Source organism: Eublepharis macularius, chromosome 2 (genome assembly GCF_028583425.1).
Source record: "Eublepharis macularius isolate TG4126 chromosome 2, MPM_Emac_v1.0, whole genome shotgun sequence".
Taxonomy (NCBI): Eukaryota; Metazoa; Chordata; class Lepidosauria; order Squamata; family Eublepharidae; genus Eublepharis; species Eublepharis macularius.
The window spans coordinates 207,905,012-207,924,382 of record NC_072791.1 but is presented as its reverse complement, the minus strand read 5'-3'; the positions used below and the strand labels follow the sequence as shown (position 1 = coordinate 207,924,382).

Sequence of the window (19,371 nt, the reverse complement as noted above, 5' to 3'; positions counted from 1 at the left end):
CTGTGTCAGACTCATTCTAGATGAGCTAGCCCAGTAGTTATAAAGGTGTGTAAATGAGGGCATATTTATCATGCTTAGCATGGCTTCCCTTATTTGGACAAAGATCCATCTAAGTAAAGCGTATGCAGAAATGTTCCAAAAGAACTTCTGAAGTTAAATCTGTACCTCCACACCCAGCTAATTTGAAACGGCATCCTTGATTGCTGTGTCTCTTCTGCTCTTGGCCTTATCCTCTTTACCACCAAACACACATTTAACTATGGCGGCCCTGGTTTCTTCCCCTCCTTAGCCTGGAGAGCCATGCAGGAAGAGAGCACCTCTTTCCCCTCTCCTCCCCTGCCCCCCTTCTCCCTCCGTCATGCTTTCCATGCAGCTGCTGAGCCAGGATATTGGCAGTGGCAGGTGGCCAGGTGAGAGGCGGGCAGCTGGCCAACTGACAGATGGGGAGAGAGAATCTCTTTGCCCCCATTCTTTCCATCCATCTTTCTGCACTCCCAAGTGCTTCCTGAGAAATGTAATGCACAAGGTGCCATTCCCAAGGAGCGCCTTGCTATGCCACCCTGAATGATGCCACATTATGCCACCCTGAATTATGCCACCCTGAATTATGCCACCCTGAATTATGCCACAAGTTTGTACAGGGGTTTGTGAGAAGGCCCCAGGCCAGCTGCTGAGTGCTCATTCTTGCCCCCGCTTGCCCCCTGCGGCTTTTTTCAGCCTACCTGTTTCCTGCCTGTCAGCCAGCCTGACAGAACATCGATAATAACAAGTACATTCTTGAGGGTGGGTGGGTTGGGAAGTGCTCATTGGAGAACTTGAGAAAAGATAGTCCCCTTCCCATGTTCTCCAGTATTGTCCATAACTAGCCCCACCCTTTTTAATGAAAGCCCAGGGCAGTACACTGTCTAGTTTAATTCCTATATCCTCAGTGCTGGAAATTCAGCATAGCAGAATATAGTCCAACAACAGTGTGCTTATATACTTCTCTTCTAGACAGATTAGTGCCTTGCTCAGTGATGAACAATGTCAGTGTTATTATTATCCCCACAATGCAGCTGGGGAGCTGGGGCTGAGAGGAGTGGCTTATCCAAGTCCACTCGCTCTAGCTCATGGCAGTAGTGGGATTCGAACCAACAGAGTGTTGATTCACAGTCCAGTCACTTAACTACTATGCTAGAACAGCATAGCACAATAGAATTGTTCACTCTCTCTTTCCAATTTTGTAAATTCCTTTAATTTTCTTGAAAATTCTATATGAACATTCTAGAAAACTTTAATTGACCCCTGCTATCATTAAAGCTAATGGCTAATTTCCATTGAAAACTGTGGGGCCAGTTATTTGTTTCAGTGGGATATAGACTTCTTATGTGCAACAAAGTGTGCGTGGGTTTTTGTATTCATAGTCTCAGAACAGCATTTTGCCATTGGCTTATGAAGCTGCTTTTGAACTTAGGAACAGCGGCTGTGCTTCAAAATCCAGCCCTCTTTCCCATGGCAATCCATCGATATTGGCACAGCCCTTTTCTCACTGACCTCTACAAAATTAATTCATCTTCAGGTAGATTTCTAAACTTAAACACCTGTACATGTGAAGAGCTTGTAATCATTCTGAGCATATATAGAACTTGTTTCTGTACCCTGAATTTAATCAGGACTTGAAAAGCAACAGCATCTTTCTTGAGAGGAGCACATCTGCTTTGAAATGAATCTATTGATTTTTGTTTGTAAGTGAAGTTCAAGATTATTACGCTTAAATTTTAAGTAAAATGTGTCAGGTGGGAAAAGAGGCTAATTCAAATATAAAATTAACCAGATCCTAGCTTAACTTTATCTTGCTACATAAATGATTTCTTTATATAGAAGCTAGGCTTTTCTAGATTTTTACACATGATTTTTTTTTGGGGGGGGGTGATAAGTGCAGTCACTATACTAAAAGTAGAAACTGCCCCTGGGCAGTAGAGGACAGTTTCCATGGGTAACTCTCAGCCCAAGAGGATATGTGGTAAAGTGCAGAGTCATTCCAGCCCCTGCAATGTTTTGGCAAATATCAAGGGTCTTGCAAGAGACCATATCTTCATTGGCTTCCCTCCTTTTGACATGCTGTCTTTTTGGAACTCAGCTTGATAGATGATAGTTGTAGGACAAGTTCATGACTATTAACCTTCTGTGAAACGATTCCTCAGGCGGTAAATTCTGAACCGAATCTAGTATCATTTATGTTTCACTTCTATCCACTGAGACACATTTGAACAAATTCCAGCTCATGGCACGGGCAACAGAATGCCTATGCTGTGTCTGTGCAGGCAATCTCCTCATTTATTTTTCCAGCAGAAGTGGATTTTCTAAAAAAAAAATAAGGGAATGAAAATGAATGGGGGACATTGCAAGCCATGCCTCTGTGTCTGTGTGTATACACACACACTCACAGAATACTATTCATTTGAAAGGGTCTGAGGGATAAAAAAGTCCATCGTTTAGGGGTAGAATTCGATATGATACAGAGCAAAAACATAGAACGTTTCTTTCCATGTATAGCAGCCAACTGAACATATTTGTACGAAACCAATATACATCATTTGATTGAGCCGCATAGTTAATTTTAACACATTGTTTGTTGGTTTTATTGCATAATTCTGTTTCTTGGGATAGACTTTTAACAAGTAGGAGTAACAGTATTCAAATAAAGGTACTGTTAAGTCTTCCATTAAATCATTGTTCTCTCATTAGTTTTTTTGCACTTGAATTCCATTGTGAAATCGCCCAGGTTTGTTTAATTACTCCAAAATCTGATCTCTTTTTAATGTTGATTTGACTTGCACATTTGAAAACTGCCTGATTATCTACAGTCAACTTTGTGCAGAAAATGGATGCATCGGGTGCGAGATCCTACAGTCTCCGGCTTGGAGCTTCTAAAGTGGCTTGGGTGCTTTGCCTTCCAGACCTCCAATCTCTTTGCTCTCCTTTTCAGGTCATATTGTAGCTCTTGCAAGCAATGATGGAACTGTGAAGACTCTCGAACTCAAATCGGGACAACTTTGTAGCTTACTGGGCCATGAAGACGAAGTCCAGAGTGTCATATTCGATCACAAGGCAGAGCATCTGATATCAGGCGGCTCTGATGGCACTGTTCGAATCTGGAACTGAGGCACTGATCCATTGCTTAGTGAAATCTCACAGGAATGGTTTGACAACCTCCTAGCAAAGGAAATGGCTTTGAAAAAAATGATTTTGGCTTCAGCATTTGAGATAAAGCAATTGCCTGGAATACAACATTTCTGTATCACACTTTAATAAAAAAGAATTAACTTCCTTCTCTCTTTTTTTGCCTGTTTATTTGTCCATAAAGAATGAAAGAGGCTTCCATTTGGCATATTCTTGGAAAAATGGCTTTACAATGACGCCTAATGACAGAGGGGATGAATTGCAGGGAGAACTATTTTTCCCCCAAGGTAAGACAGCAAAGACCATAACAGAAATTTACCTTTTTTTAAAAAAACATATAGTTTGTCCTATTCCAGCCACTGGAAAGATCTGCATAGTGAGTATGTGTGTGCGTGTGTATACATGTGTGTGTACACTCTTGCACGTACACACATACTGAAAATGCATTGTTCTGAAGAAGGGATTCTAAATAGCGGCAAAATAAGAATAAACAAGTTTCAGAACAACGCCTTGATGGTCACCCTTGCCTTATCATTTAGCAACTGCAGAACGCTTTTCTGCCTTCTCACTGCCACTTCCTGGAAAGAAGCCCTGCAGTGTGAGCTGCCACCCATGTCTTGACATCAGCCGCATTTTTTGTTGTTGACAGACAGCACATTTATACATTTGTTTTAGAAAGTATCTTCTACCTGGCGAATGCGGTCCCGCAAGAACAGATTCATTGGTTTTGCTTTCTTTGCCCAGAGGAGCGGCACGTTCAGCTTGCCTGATGCAAATTGCTAGTTGCTGGCTACTGTCCGTGGTGCTGAAGGTTTCCGGCTGCTCGACAGAACGAGCTCTGCAGGCGCAGCTGCTGCTCTCCAGGGTGCTGAATCTCGCCGAAAGTTGGTGTCGTTCTTGAGATCCACACATTCCCCACCATTCGTTTTGGGGAGAGGCGCTGGGAAACCTCACGGCAGGATGGTGCTGCTGACTGCATTTTGGTCTGGATTGGCTGTGAGCTCCAGCACGCTGTTGCTGTTCCTGGAACTGGAAGCATAGCACATTCTCCACCCTTGTGTGCCTTTTTGCAGATGTACAGAGTGTAATGATCTGTTGGTTTTTGGGGGGGTGAAGTGAAGATTGGATCCAAGGATATAAGGAGATAAAAGATCAAGCAGGCAATGATGAGTGTGTGTCCGGAGGGTGGTTTTATACCAAACAGCCTCACCTCTGGATCCCTTTACGGTTGCTTGCTCTGAATTCTGAACACCAGGGCTAAAGCGGAAGTCTCATGGTGTATATGCTGGGTTGCTTCTGTGCAATGGGAAACCCTGGGGAAAGGGATTTTCCATTAGCATTCCTTGGAAATGTAATTAAGAAGACTCACTGTTTCTAACACATTGCTGAAATGTTGCTGGCCTGTGACCCTTTCCGGCTCTCACCGTGACTAGGTAAGCATACATTTTCCTAGAGGGATTTGATCTTTCAAAAGTAAGGTCTCTTGACTCCTGAGACTTTCATAGCAGCTTAAAATGTCTGGCAAAAAAAGAAATGCACAATAAAGTTTAAGGGTACACTGACAGCTTCCCGGAGCTTGTTTACATGTTGAATTCTTAATCAACAAATTGAGTTTTCATTCTGTTCCATTTCACTTCTGTCAAAAATGAAGCTTAATCAAGTTGTAGCAAAACACCTAAGGTGATCAGATGTTGACCATGTTAACAATTCTTTGTGAAATTGGTTTTCTTTGTAACTCCAGTATCTGAAATGGATGGTTTGATTATATGGATTGTGCTGTGCGGTCCTAGTTACAAATCCCCCCTTTAAAAAAAATGCTCAATTTTTAAAGTTCTTACAGTTTTTAAGCTTAACAGACTGTAGCCTACCTGTAGCATGCCAGTGGCTGCTTGGTCAAAATGGAAAGACAGTCCGAGCAGCCCTGCCATACACAGAGACATAACAGTATTGGGGGAACAAATACTCTTGCTATTGCTGCACCATTTACTCTTGTGGTAAAAACGTATCTGGAACTTTAATCAACGAGGCATCTTAACATTCTGAGCAGGTCTGTGAAGCATCCAACATCTCCCTTTGTAGAAGCACTGAAATATCTGCCTTGTTGACAGGATTGTTTAGATTATTCTGCAAAATACAAGGTTTGCTTTTTTTCCCTGAGTCATTCTTGGTTGACTGTGGTTTTAAACAGATAGATGTGAAGTTTGAGTATATACATTTGTATAAGCATTTTCAGATAAATGATGCACAAACAATGACTATGTATCTGTAACAAAATCACATTTTCTGTCTTTACTTGAGTATCTTTAGTAGTTTAATATTAGACCACTGTCTCCAGAGAACAAGAGATACAAACCAAGTAAAGAGGTGCCTTTAAAAAAACAAACACCCATATCCAATTAACTAAAATACTTCTGCAGTCCATAAGAGATTTTCACTAGCAGCATCTATTTTTTAGCCAATTTCCACAGAAGGGAACCACCCCTGCTGTCATCTTTTTCTTTTAGTCTTGGGATAGAGGACTGATACAGAGGATTCGGCTTGTATACTCTGCTGACAGTGATAGACAACTGAGCACTGCCAATACTGAAGCAGTAAAATAAATGTCAGAGAAGGGCAAGGCTCTCCTTTTTCAAACCAAATAGTCATAGTGAACATTCTTTCCTGAATGCTGTGCATGTTCTTTGTATCATGGAAGCTTATGAGGCACTAAGTGGACACGGCCAGTGGAGACCAGGCCAGTCAAATAATGGGTGAGAGTCAGTATTTATCTATGTTGAAATGTCATTTGCTGCCCTAAGCCTACAAGGTACAGCAAGGCTACCTGTAAAATAAGGATAATAATCCATGAATAAGCACGGCCTGTTGGGCCCGCTTCATACACAGCAACTTGCCACAGTTGTGTCAAAACCCAAAGGTCTTGCTAGTCTGAGCCAAACCTGGCCATGCATCTATTTCCCTTTGGCGAGAACAGCATCACAACTGAAATACTTTACTATCCCCCTGACCAGAATCAATGCAGCATTTTTTTCCATATTTATCGTTCGTTTCTGCTAAGAATCCCAGCCACATTTTCGTCATGCTCTGAAGGCAGTGTAGAGTTGTGAGCCCAGCAATTAAGTAGGAACCGTAACAGTCACTGGTCTATGCCTCACTTTTCTGAAAAACTCATTCATAAGTGATTCATCCTTTCAACACTTCAGCAAACCGTCTATACCAGCTAGTAAACAAATGCAGCACCTGCCATCCAGATGTGGGCAAGAATTTGCTTGCATGTGTACATGACTTCATAAATAGTCAACACCTGGCTGTGTCCATGATGTGCCTCTGTGTGTTCCTCGTGCAGGAATCTGACGAATATCAAGAGGCCTCCATTGAGATCTTATTAGATTTGCGGGCGCGTTTTCTGGTCCATTTTAGATTAACATTCTCTTACCATTTTCTGGCTGGGTTGCATTATCCATATCAGATTTGGTACTGTATGCTGATACACCATTGCATTTGAGTAACTGCAGACTTTAACCATGGAAGTGTAACGCTGAAGTGCACAATATGCAGTATTATCCAGGTGAAGCTAAAAGAATCACCTGTTCCTGACATGAGCCAGACACTTACGTAACCTGGGGATTCTTCTGGTCATGTTGTACATTTTCTTGTGTTGGTGGAGAGTGCCCTCAAGTCATGGCTAACTTATGGCGAACCCTGGTGGGGTTTTCATGGCAAGAGACTAACAGAGATGGTTTGCGATTGCCTGCCTCTGCAGCCCTGATCTTCGTTGGTGGTCTCCCATCCAATTACTAGCCAAGGCCAACCCTGCTTAGCTTCTGAGATCTGACAAGATCAGGATCACCTGGGCTATCTGGGTCAGGGCACATTTTCTTGTACTGTCTGCTAATACACACTTAAGTAAATGAGCTGACTCTTTTCAGGAATTGTTCGAAAGGTGAGATTTCTCATGAGCCTATGCTAATAGATGCATATCGCCAGAAACTGTAGAAAAAAATTGTGATGAGTTCTTTTTTTTTTTTAATATTTCAGATTGTTCCTATTTAAATTTTTTCCAGCTCTGTCACGCTGGCTTCTCCATGGGAACATCCGTGTATATCTGAGACTAGGACAATAAGCAGGAGCTGAGGAGTGGGATGGCTTTTCCTATTCATGAAGCCTGCGTATTTCTATTGCTAATTCCTAGTGTGGTCACACCAGCTGCCTTCAACCATGAAGACTACCCTGCCGATGAAGGGGAACAGACACCAAACAATGAAAACAATTTGATCTTTGATGACTATCGAGGGAAAGGTTGTGTGGATGACAGTGGTTTTGTATACAAACTGGGGGAACGTTTTTTCCCAGGACATTCCAACTGCCCGTGTGTCTGTACTGAGGACGGGCCTGTTTGTGACCAACCAGAATGCCCCAAAATCCACCCAAAGTGTACTAAAGTAGAACACAATGGATGCTGTCCAGAATGCAAAGAAGTGAAGAATTTTTGTGAATATCAAGGGAAAAGTTACAAAATTTTGGAAGAATTCAAGGTAAGATCAGCTCAATTCATTTATTCCATCTCTCTGTCTACAGAGAGATATTTAAAATATCTAGAGATAGATATTTAAAAGCACAGAAAAAAAGTATATTAAGTGCTACTCTATCAGGCTTTAGGTTAAGCATTCTAAGTTCTGTACTCTATAGTCTAATTCAGGGGTGGCCAAACTTGTTTAATGTAAGAGCCACATAGAATAAACATCAGATGTTTGAGATCCGCAAGACATGATGCCTTGAAGTGACTTCAGATTTGGGGCAGTGTCCTGAAAGTGACATCACAAGAAGGGGTGCGGTTTTGCTGCAGTGTGCTTGGAGTGACATCATCAGAAAGGGTGGAGCTTGGGAGAAGCCATCATCTGACCTTTGACTTGGAAGTGACAATACAAACGTGATGTCACATCCTTGCTAGGCTTCACCTCCAAAAGTCCCGAGGCATTTTCTGAGTCAGACCTAGCAACCGCAACATTTTTATTGAAAATATGAAAGACATGGAAAGAAAGAAGGAAGGAAAAAAGGGGAAAGGAGGGAAAGATGTGGAAGGAAAGAAGGAAAGAGAGGGAGGGGAAGACATGGAAAGAAAGAAGGAAAGGGAGGGAAATAAACTGAACTAAAATAAAATGTATGGCCACGGCGATGCTCTGAGACCTCCAGGAGCTGCATTATATGTCTAGAAGAGCCACATGTGGCTCCCGAGCCGCAGTTTGGCCACCCCTGGTCTAATTGACATTTGCGAAAGCAGGTATTTCTTCTCTACATTTTCAGTTGTTAGTCTGTCAAGGTAGTTAATGAATATTGGAATGCCCATAGCTACAGGAGGACATATAGGGACAATGCCCGCAAAGAACTATCTCATGCCTCCTCTCTGAATTCCTAGCTTTCATTTAAAAAACAAGTTTCTAGTCCTTTTCATGGTGAAGATATAAGGTGAAGTGTGTGAACATGTTTTATTTCTATTACTTGAGAAAGAAGAGAGGAGAGAAACTGGCAAGATTGTTATGCACAAACTTGTGCCTTAGGTGTCCCTCTCGCCAATCACAATAAGAGACACACACCACGGAGTCCTGTAGAATGAAGCAATATATGATTGTTTAATTTAAACAATGGAGGAGCCCATTTTCACAGGAGTAGGTGGTCTCCTTGTGTCCTGAGCTCATCAAAATTACAATAGAAATACAGGCAATTAATACTTTCAGATAATCATAACAATATTACAGTATTCTAATATTTGATATCTTATTGGCTCGTAACATATCTAGGGTCAGTTCTGATTTGAAGATGCAATTCTGGGCTGGCCTCTCTATTTGGGGGAATTCCAGTCTTCTCAGTTTTTTTCCTCTGCCCTCATTTTGGAAGGACACTGTCTAACCTTTTACCTACTTTCTTCTGGGCATAATACTTTCAAGGGCGCCAATGAGTCTCAATCTGGTGGATAGGAAGGGATATTTTCCTATTCGTGTCCTTTTCCCCAGTTTCTTATCAGCTTTAAGGAAGATAATACCACAGGTGGCCAAAACCAGCTTGCTGCGTCAAATCAGTTTTCTACAAAAGGCTCTCTGGTACTGATTTCTATTGGAATCTATAGAATAATATAACATATAATATAAGTGCAGCCCTAAAAGCAGTATATCAGTTCTTACAGAGTTTCAAGTCTTCTTGTTTCAAGTGTCAAATTCTTACAGGTTACATTACAAGTACTACTTTGGCTCCTAAGCGTAGAAAAAGTGCAAAGGATGTAATACTGAAAAAGCATAGGTTTAGTATATAAAAATAAGTATATAAAAACCCTCCAAATCTATGTCCATCAAGATGACTGAAGATAAGTCAGTTGACCCCTTCCTGACCAACATCTTTTCTCCCTGAACCCTTTGCTTCTTTCTTGTTTCTCTCCTCTTTGATGCCCTTAATAACAAGTGATGGAGCCGGGTAGAAAACTGAAGTGCGGTTTAGATGATTTTGGGGTTTCCTCCTCTGATTAGATTAAGAAATTTGCCCCAAAGGACCATGGGAAGGAGGCACAGGAAGAGAAAAAGGAACAGCCACTTTCACTCAGCTGGATACTATTTTAATCATTAATTGTAAACCAACTTGCTGTAACTTGCCTATGTGAAAGAATATTAGCCTCTGAGCATTTGCAGAATGCCTTTTCCTCATCAGCGAGTTTCCATTGTCAAGCTTTTACCCATCTCCCTAAAAGAAGTGAAGAGGCACAAATGCCAGAACTTTTCACAATACAAATGAAGAACTTTACTGTAGAAGGTCAAAAGGCGCAGGCAGTCTTAAACTCAGCCACCTCTCACTGCAGAAAAATAAGGTCTTTAGGAGGATGTGAGCCAAGAATAATCTATTCTCTGAATGCCAAGACTGTGTACACTCACTACACAGTAACCACACATCTACCTACCTGGTAATACGGGATAATTCCTAGATGGGAGGAAATATCTTACAGTCAGGTGCAATTTAAAAATCTCTAATTTTAGTAATTGAAGCATAGATTACTTGTTATCTTCCCCCTGCCCCCAGCTTTCCCAGTAGGGTTTTGAACCCTATCATGCAGTCTTGAAAAAAGGCAGGTACAATAATTAAATCAGCAAAAGGCTCATAGTCTGATCATAAGCAAATCCCTTTTCCCTGGAAAGGTGATCGTGTGCCACATTGTAAATATACAGCTTCTTCCAAGGCTCTTGTACGTGCCTCCTTGGGGTAACTGGCGGTCATATAAATCGGAGAGGTGGGGCCAATGATCTGGCACTAGGAGCTCAGCTGTGTTTTTCACTGAGCACGTAGTTAATTTCCATGTAATTTTGAAATGTGTTAGTCTTTTAAATAGCCTATTTCTTCAAAGCCGCCTGACTGTGACACACAGATAGCATGTGGAGTATATCTAGTGCAGTGGTATGTTTAGTAAATACTGCTATTCAAAGTGACATCACCATAATATCACTGGACCCCACCCACGACATCACATCAGGTCCTACCCAATGAGTCCCAACGATGATGGCGAGCTCTACACTATTCCCTCCAGTGTACTCTTTAGCATATCATTCCTGGCTGCAGGCTTGAATAGCTGACTGATTATTATATATATCCCCAGAAAAAATACAGGAGAAAGTAGACCGGAAACAGTTTCCTTTGGTAGTGTCAGATTCTAAGCCATCCACCTCAATGGGGAGAGAGCCTCACTTTTGCAACTGGAATTTCTTCCTGCAGAAAGCAGCAGACAGTTTGATGCTTGTGTTTGGGCTATGCGGCCTCCAGAGCTATGAGACGCCCTACTCCAGTGGCAAAGCACACAGCCTGCTTTTTTCTTGCATGCCAGTCTAAATATCCAACCTTTTTTTAAAAAACAGCATTGCTTTCATTGCCTTCAGAGCAGGGTTTCCCAACCTATGGGTCATGATGAAGCCTCTGAAAGTGGGTTGCTTCTCTCTCTCTCTCCTCTTCTTCCTTGCCAGCTTCTCCCATTCTCAGCTCGACCTTCCCCTTTACAACAGTAATGAGGGGCGGGGGGAAGCTGTCTGGCAACTTTACAATAATAGGTGGAAGAAGTGGCGGGGGGCGGGGGAGGCTGGAGTATGGCCAGGAGGTGTTCAGTGCATGGAAAAGGAGAGGAGGAGAGAAAGAGGTGCAGGTGAGTGCAGGTTGCATCTTGGCACTGCTCCTTCAGCAGCCCAGCCTCTTGCCCAGCCCCCTGTGGTGCTTCACTGCCCTCTACCTGGTTTGGGAGATGTACCACACTGAGCTACTTGCCACCCACCCCTTTGCTGTCATCTACCATCTTCCAGCAACTCCTCAACTTGGTACCCCTGTCCCCCGTGACTTCTCAGTCTCTTGGACCAACCCTGGATCGGTCACTGTACAAAGTACATTTGGACCTGTGGGCCACTGTAAAAAGGCTGGAAACTACTGTCTTAGAGGAGTATAGATAGCACTTGGGCTTATCCAGGGGGGGCGGGAATGGGAAAGGTTACTAGATGCAAAATCATTTTGTTTTGCTGTAGACATAAGTTGAGGTTGTAAGTGTGGATTCCAGATGACAGTTGACCTTGGAATAGCAGGCACAGGGAATAATATTTATCACAAACTCCTCCTACTCTCTGCCTTGATTATAAAGACTCCCTCCTTTTTCTGCTCCTTATATCTAATGAAGGGAGCTTTGACTATCAAAAGCTCATACCTTGGAAATCTAGTTGGTCTTTAAGGTGCTATTGAACCCAGATCTTACTCTTCAACAGCAGACCGACACGGCTACCTACATGAAACAAAAATGATGCGAGTCCATTTGTATTCCGTTGTCATGCAGGAAAACTCAATTACTTATTGGTGGCTCCTTTGTCGTTCGTCACATTAAGTAAGATTCTTAATGCAGGAACCTATTTTGATCCTACAAAGACTGATATGCCGGTCAAACTATCTTCTGTGATTGAAATCACTGGGCTGATAGTGTCTAGTTGTCTCCAACGAGAATGCTCTCAAGCAGTTCTATTCCAATTACACTGAAGCAAATCTTTTGATACACGTTCCCTTCAGCACTGAAAAGCCTCAGCAAGTCTCAAAATGAGATTCTGCAAATGAAAAAGGAATTGCCTTATTCAGAGGAGACCTATCATCCATCAAGCTTAAGGGATTTTTTTAACTGCTTAGATAGATGTCCTTCCCACCCCATGTACCAGAGATACTTAACTTGCATAATAACGCCGAGCTTCCATGGTCCCCAAAGACATAACCACAGGACCAAGGTCTTGCACTGGGGACAGGCGTTCAATTTGATGATTTCCACTCTTGTTGACTTTTTAAAAAATGTAGAGTTTTTATAAAGCCTGCAGTGTTTATCTTGGTAGTAAGATCTCTTCATAGTGAAAGAGATCTTCAGCATGATGCCCGCTTTATACCATGCGCACACGAGAGTCTCTCCTATCTGTGCTCTTGTGTATGAACCAGGTGGTCATAGCTGAAGGTTAAAGCAGGATTTGTCAGAACTGTGGCTAGATAATATCCTTACTCCAGACTACCTTCTGCAATCAGACAAGAGCCTGTTGTTTTCAAAAGTTTACTGAAGAAAGAATTCATTATAGTCTACGAGCCTGAATACAATATTCAGGATGGTACATGTGAATTGTTACCAATGACAGGCAAAGCATGAGGTACAAAGTAACAGAACCCAGCAGGCCCAACCTCCCCCCATAGTTCTCATAACAATCCCTTTGAAGCCAAGAAAGTGAAAGTTCTTCAAGGCTGGAACAGCGGTAGCTAAAACAATCCTCCTCTGTGAGATAGCTGCTTGGGAACATCTTGGCACCTGTGAAGAAAGCACTCATAATACTGAAAGGATTAAAATGGAGTCTCTTTGGTAATAGCATACATGAAAGTTTTCTGAACATGACATTATTGGGGTGCTGCTTAAGGAATTCATTCCCATGAAGCTGGCTAATTTGGAATAGAGAGAGAGAAGTTCTTTATTATAGTAGAACACCACACTGGATAGGAAAGGTTTGAGATAGCATTCTAATAGTCTGTCTTGGCTATAATAGAGAGAAAGAGATAAGAGCATGTCTTGCCCTCATGGAGGTTAGACAAAGGGAAAAGAAGAAGGTAAGCCGGAAGGGAGTTTCTTTGAGAACAGCAATCCAAATGTCAAAGGGACAGCAGCGGAGCAGATCTAAGGAAGGATGCAGAGGGTCCTGACCTCTCCGTCTTTCTCCTTCTGTTGCTCCCTCTGAAGTCTGTGTGTGGTAGCATTAAGAAACATAGCACAGTCCATTCCTCCCTTAATCATAAAAGCAGGGGAAAGTGCTGCCGCAATTACCAGCATTTCTGCAGAATATATCCATCATTTCACACAATTATGGGCACGATCCAACTAAATCTAAGCCATTTTAAACCCTCTTAAGCGCGAGCCTTTCATTAAAATAGATGGGGCTGGATCATTCCCTACGTTTCTTTGCGGGAGCTCTTACAAAGCAGTTTGCATGCATAGGGAGAGCGCTGTGTGAACCATTATTAGTACTGCTGATTTGTCCTCAATTTCAACTGTCCCCTTAGCTGGTTACAGCTAGATTCTCTCATAGTGACACAGATTGTGTGAGTCATTACCTAACTCTGCATAGATTCCTGGTGTGTTTATGTGCTACTCCAGTTGGGCTAGACTTTGAACGGTCTGAGTACCAGTCACTGCTTAGCCAATAAACACTACAGCACAGTTAGTCTCCATCGGCTAAATTTCTACTATCGTTACGGCAAAGATATTGGTATGAATCCAATTCATGTGAGCAATGATCAGAAGAATCCTATGAAAGTTCCGTGGAGATTCCTCCATACAAAGTGGGTGTCAACACAGTAGCGATAATTATCGCCACACCCCCTCTTTTGTGCCATTTATGTTCACACAAGGAAAATTCCCTGAGTTCTGCAAGGAATAACAACAAGTACTGCTCTTCTAGACATATTAGTGCCCCACTCAGAGCAGTGAACAAGTTAGTGTTGTTGTTCCTATTAACTGCAGGTCACTGATAATGCATTGGACTGCTTTGAGCTGTGAGTTATAGGTGACAACCAGTAACAACAACAACAGCGCTTATATACCACTCTTCTAGACATATTAGTGCCTCACCCAGAGTGATGAACAAGTTAGTGTTATTATTATCCCCACAATACAGCTGGGGAGCTGGGGCTGAGCTCAAGGCAGTAGTGGGAGTCGAACCAACAGAGTGCTGATTCGCAGCCCAGCCACTATGCTACAGCAGCTATTGTCATATTATTTATTTATTTATTTATTTATTCAATTTATATACCACCCATCCCCAGGGGCTCTGGGCAGTGAACAGTTAAAATCGATAAAAACAAAAACTAAAATCAGTATACAAATAATAAAACAAATCAACAAGGTGCAGTGGTGGGGAGAACCTTCCCCACCCCAAAGGTGGGAGGCCGACATGGCACCGCCCCCTTCAATCACCAAACGCCTGGCGGAACAGCTCTGTCTTACAGGCTGCTTACCTTATGTTGTAGTCCTGCCATCTCTGAAATGATTTTATGGAACAACAATAATACAGTTGCACCTTTGCTTTGTTTGAAAGGATCAGAGTTTCTATAATGAGTTGGACTTGGAGACAAACGATGTTATGTCCAAGTGAAATCTGTAGGACTGACTTCTACAAAAGTCGGCTTGCAATGTTCATAACCATTCACTGCGCATGGAAAGCACCCCTGGATTGCTGGCGTAGAATCCTGAAGATTCCCTCCCAACCACGTGCCAGAAATAGGAACGTGGTTTATTCTACGACATCAGTGGGGAGGAGAGATCCTCAGGCAGGGTCATATAGCCAGCCCTTCTTGCTGGATGAGGCTGCCACATTTCCTGGTGGAACATCAAGGGAATTAATAGAAAATAAGTTTCCTTACGATCAACAGACAATTCTAGAACCCCCTCATCAAACCCAAGGATCCACGTATAAACTAACATGGCTACCCCTCTGGGATTGTGCAGTGTCTGTGAATTGTTAGCAACAGAAATTCTGGACAAGCAGAGAACCTGTGAGGAGCTTGCAGGAGAGGGGAAATCCTGTCCCCTGCTGGCTCTGCTCCCCTCCCCCTTTTCTTCCTTCCCAGCCATCCCACTGCTCTTGCCTCCTCCACCACTACCGGTTCCTCCTCCTCCTCTCTCTTGTTGCTGCTTCTTTGCTGCAACTTCTGCCTCCTTTCTCACTGCCGCCGGTGCCACTACGACCATTTGGTCTCCATTCCCCGCCAAGCACTGCAGCATTGTTTATTTGGGTTGCTAGGACCTTACAATGTAGGCTCATAAGATATCATACTTGTACAGTTTTTTAAAAACCTTCACCTTTGTTTTCCTTTTGCAGATTTTTTTTTTTTTTTGCAAATATGGGGGGTCCCTTTGGTTTATAGAAAACCACCACCCCCTATATGCCCAGGACCCCATGGGCAGATTTGTTGATCCACACTCTGAGACCATGTTCAATGTCAGATATATAGATAAGGCCAAGTCGAAAAGAGTCCAGTAGCACCTTTAAGACTAACCAACTTTACTGTAGCATAAGCTTTCGAGAATCACAGTTCTCTTCGTCAGATGCACATCTGTTCTCTTCATCGCATCTGACAAAGAGAACTGTGATTCCTGAAAGCTTATGCTACAGTAAAGTTGGTTAGTTTTAAAGGTGCTACTGGACTGTTCTCGATTTTGCTACTACAGACTAACACGGTTAACTCCTCTGGATAGATAAGGCCAGTTATATTTAATAATCTTTAAAATAAACATTTTCCTTAAGTCAATATGCGCTTCCTTACACTTTCAAGCATCCTGCCAGTAAAGTCGCAAAAGTTAGCAGGGGTGGGGCAGGATAGCTTCCCGCAGGCAGGGGTAATCTCTAAGTCAGAGGAGAGATTGCAGCCTGCCACCTGCTGCCAAGGTGGGTTTTGTTTGCCAGAAATGTTCCTATTCTAACAGCAAAAACAAATATGCATTATCTGAATGAAGGCTGATATATCACAAACTTAAAAAGCCTATTCTTTGAGAAATTCTTAGAGCCATAGGCCAGTGTTTCTCCTTTCCTTATTTCTAGTTCAGCTAACACTCCCTGTCAAAGAATAGTGCCATCCTAGAAATGACAAATAACAAAGAATTCTAAGTACATAGAGAAGGGCTGGTTGTCAAATCATCGTTCATTAAGAGCTGGAAGGTGAACACTTCTTAATTACCAGGTTCTAATAAATTCTGATTCTGGATATACATCCTATAATTTGATATCATTTACAGTGCAATCCTAACTTCCTAAGCAGAGTTACTCCAGTGTAAGCCTATTGATTTCAATGGGCTTAGATGGGAGTAACTCTGCTTAGAATTGCACTGCAATCGTGTTGGGTTTGGACCCAGATTCAATTAATCATTCCCAGTTTCCTTGAACGAATCAATATCTTTCTGTTTCAGTTCTCCTTTCAGTAAAATGGGTTGTTTCAAGAATGAATGGCCCCAGCTTGAGCATTCTTTTCTTAGGGACATGGTTGAGCTATAGATGAGTACCTCAATAAGAAAGATTCTATAGGATTGGGATGGACTGCTAACATAATGTTGGTGAATTTTGGAATGACTCAACTGAGTCCAAAACCTTTGTTTTGACCCAGCTCGTAATGGGCTTGATGCCAGCCCCATTTTCAGCATTTCCTCCCACACAGTCCCACAGTTTGGTGTAGTGTTTAAGAACGGCAAGACTCTGATCTGGAGAGCTGGGTTTGATTCCCCACTCTTCCGCTTGAAGCCAGCTGGGTGACTTTGGGTCAGTCACAGCTTTCTCAGCCCCACCCACCTCATAGGGTGACTGTTGTGGGGATAATAATAACACTCTTTGTAAACTGCTCTGAGTGGGCATTAAGTTGTCCCAAAGAGTGGTATATATATTGAATGTTGTTGTTGTTTTTGTTATAACTGCCAACAGTGGCAATGGCTCTGGGGGCAGCCAACTATTATGCCCTAAAATACTATTGTAGCCGGGAACTGCATTTTCTAGGTCCACTGGCATTTGGAACACTGCAATTCATGCTCACACAACAGTAGCCTGGGCAGCGGGACTGCTAGGAAATGGATTTCATGAGTGTTGGGCTTGTGTGCCTCTGATGACGAAGCTGCGTCACTAGAGCATAGTGGAGACCTCATGGCAGCTTCGTGGAATGATGAGGGGGGACCTCTGCTCCACTTTTGCTCCTGAATGATGTCGTAGGAAACACAATGGATTAGACAGTTCAGAAATTACTTAATGTTTTCTTTGGGCGATAATTGTGTTTTAGCCAAGCCCATAAAGATGAGAATAAAGTATAGGAAAAATTCATCAGCAACACTATCCTAGTTGAGCTTTCAGTTGGCAGGAATTAGTAGGTATTAAGGCTGAATTGGTAAGTAACTTAAGACAGGGCCTTCCAGGTCACGGCACCAAAATTATGGAATTCTCTCTCCAGAAAAATTCCAAGACATGATTTTTATAATTTTCCCAGGTTTTCTTGGATGTCACTGGCCAAGGACTTTTATTCCATTAACCTCACCTTCATGAATATAGACATTCAAATACCTGGCACGAGGAATAAGGGGGGCAGTGGCAAGTTGTTTTGAATCCTTATATATCCCTGGCCAAATTCATCAGGATCCAGATAGCTCATAGCTTCCCATTTGAACTGTAGAGTCTTTTAATGGCACTGCAGGTTTAAATCAGTGGGTCAGAGAGTGGAGGATCTCTGAATGTACCAAGCTGACTTGAGCCGCCATTCGCCTATACCTTTATTGCAAGATAACTTATGATTTACTGTCTAAAGTTTAGTCAGCATGTGCTGTTGTTCGGCAAGCGGCAAGAATTGGTAAGAAGCTAGCAATTTGTCTTTGAAAGAATCTATCTCAAGGGTAGGAAGTTTCAGCCCGGTAACGGGAATAGTAAAGTCAATAAGCATTTCCTAAGCATCAGATGAAATAGGAGCGACATTGTTAGGGCTTGGATTCCCTCATAACTACTGTACTGGTATCGGTATTTTATCCTTATTTTATTATACAGCTCTGACATTTTAGCTTCTTTTCCCCCACTTGCTATTTATTGAGGAGACTGGGTTTGTGGAAGGGGATCTGAGACACCTACCGGGGGGGGGGGTATTTTATTGGAGCAGCATTAACTAGTATACATAAAAGGATGTCAGGTCAGACTGTGGTATTTGCATTTGGTAGTTGATGTTTGTTATCTCTACCTCCTGCAGTTCACTTGAGTGGTTTGGGGCCTGTGTACTGAGACAGGCAGCTGTCCCAGCGCGGCCTAGCCACTTTATGGAAGAGGTCACTGTTTGTTACCTGTGGCGGATTTGGACAGGTTTTTGTGGAGTTTATGGCTTTAATATCTTGCCCTTCATTTAAGGTAATATGGGCATGAATGCTGATGAACGTGCTCCAATTTAGTGCAACCTCTAATAAGGGTAAACGAATAAAGCTGGATTCTCTAGGATTACAGAAAGAGAGAGCGGGAAAGGACCCAAGGGTAATTTAGTCCGATCTCTTGCACAGTGCAAGAAATCCACAGCTACCTCCCCCCCAATCCCCCGCCCCATGAATATCTCTCTCCCATGTCACGTTGCCAATCTCCAGGTGGGGACTGGAGAGCTCATGAATTTACAACTGATCTCTACACTATAGAGATCAGTTCCCCTGGAGAAAATGACTGCTTTGGAAGGTGGGTCTATGACATTTCACCCTGCTGAGGTCCTTTTTCTCTGCAAACTCCACCATCACCAGGCTCCACCCCCAAATCTCCAAGAATTTCCTGATCCAGAGCTGGCAACCCTACCCCTATGAAACCATCTATTCCTCACTGTAGCCTGACCCTCCAGCCCCCTCCCCATATCAATTCCTTCCCCACTCCATAGTGGGACACAAAACCCCCATTCAAATGGGAATGAGGCTTCATTAAATGCCCCCAGAGATTCCTCTGACACCTTCTAACGTTGTCTTTTGCCAGCAGGTGAAGACTTTTCTGTTTGGTTTGGCATCTCCGCAGTGATCCTTCTTCCTGTTTATGTGTTTTGGTTAATTGTTTATATATTTTTAAGCTTGTTTAATATTTTTGATTGTTTGGTGATCCTAAGTTGGGTGGACAGTTGGCATAAAAATGTTTTAAATAAATAAAAATTTAA

General features: G+C 42.6%; 2 protein-coding genes across 2 annotated transcripts in view; both read left to right on the top strand.

The window, feature by feature from the left end:
* The window catches only part of SPAG16 (sperm associated antigen 16), a 556,878-nt gene extending 553,606 nt beyond the window's left edge, over positions 1 to 3,272 (top strand). The window contains exon 15 of the mRNA XM_054971970.1: positions 2,969 to 3,272. Coding sequence (XP_054827945.1) covers positions 2,969 to 3,144 — 176 coding nt within the window. The 3' untranslated portion in view covers positions 3,145 to 3,272. The remainder of the gene's footprint in view (positions 1 to 2,968) is intronic.
* Positions 3,273 to 7,295: 4,023 nt separating this feature from the next.
* Positions 7,296 to 19,371, top strand: part of VWC2L (von Willebrand factor C domain containing 2 like) — a 154,765-nt gene continuing 142,689 nt past the window's right edge. Inside the window, exon 1 of the mRNA XM_054971972.1 lies at positions 7,296 to 7,694. Within this exon, the coding sequence (XP_054827947.1) occupies positions 7,302 to 7,694 (393 nt within the window). The 5' untranslated portion in view covers positions 7,296 to 7,301. The remainder of the gene's footprint in view (positions 7,695 to 19,371) is intronic.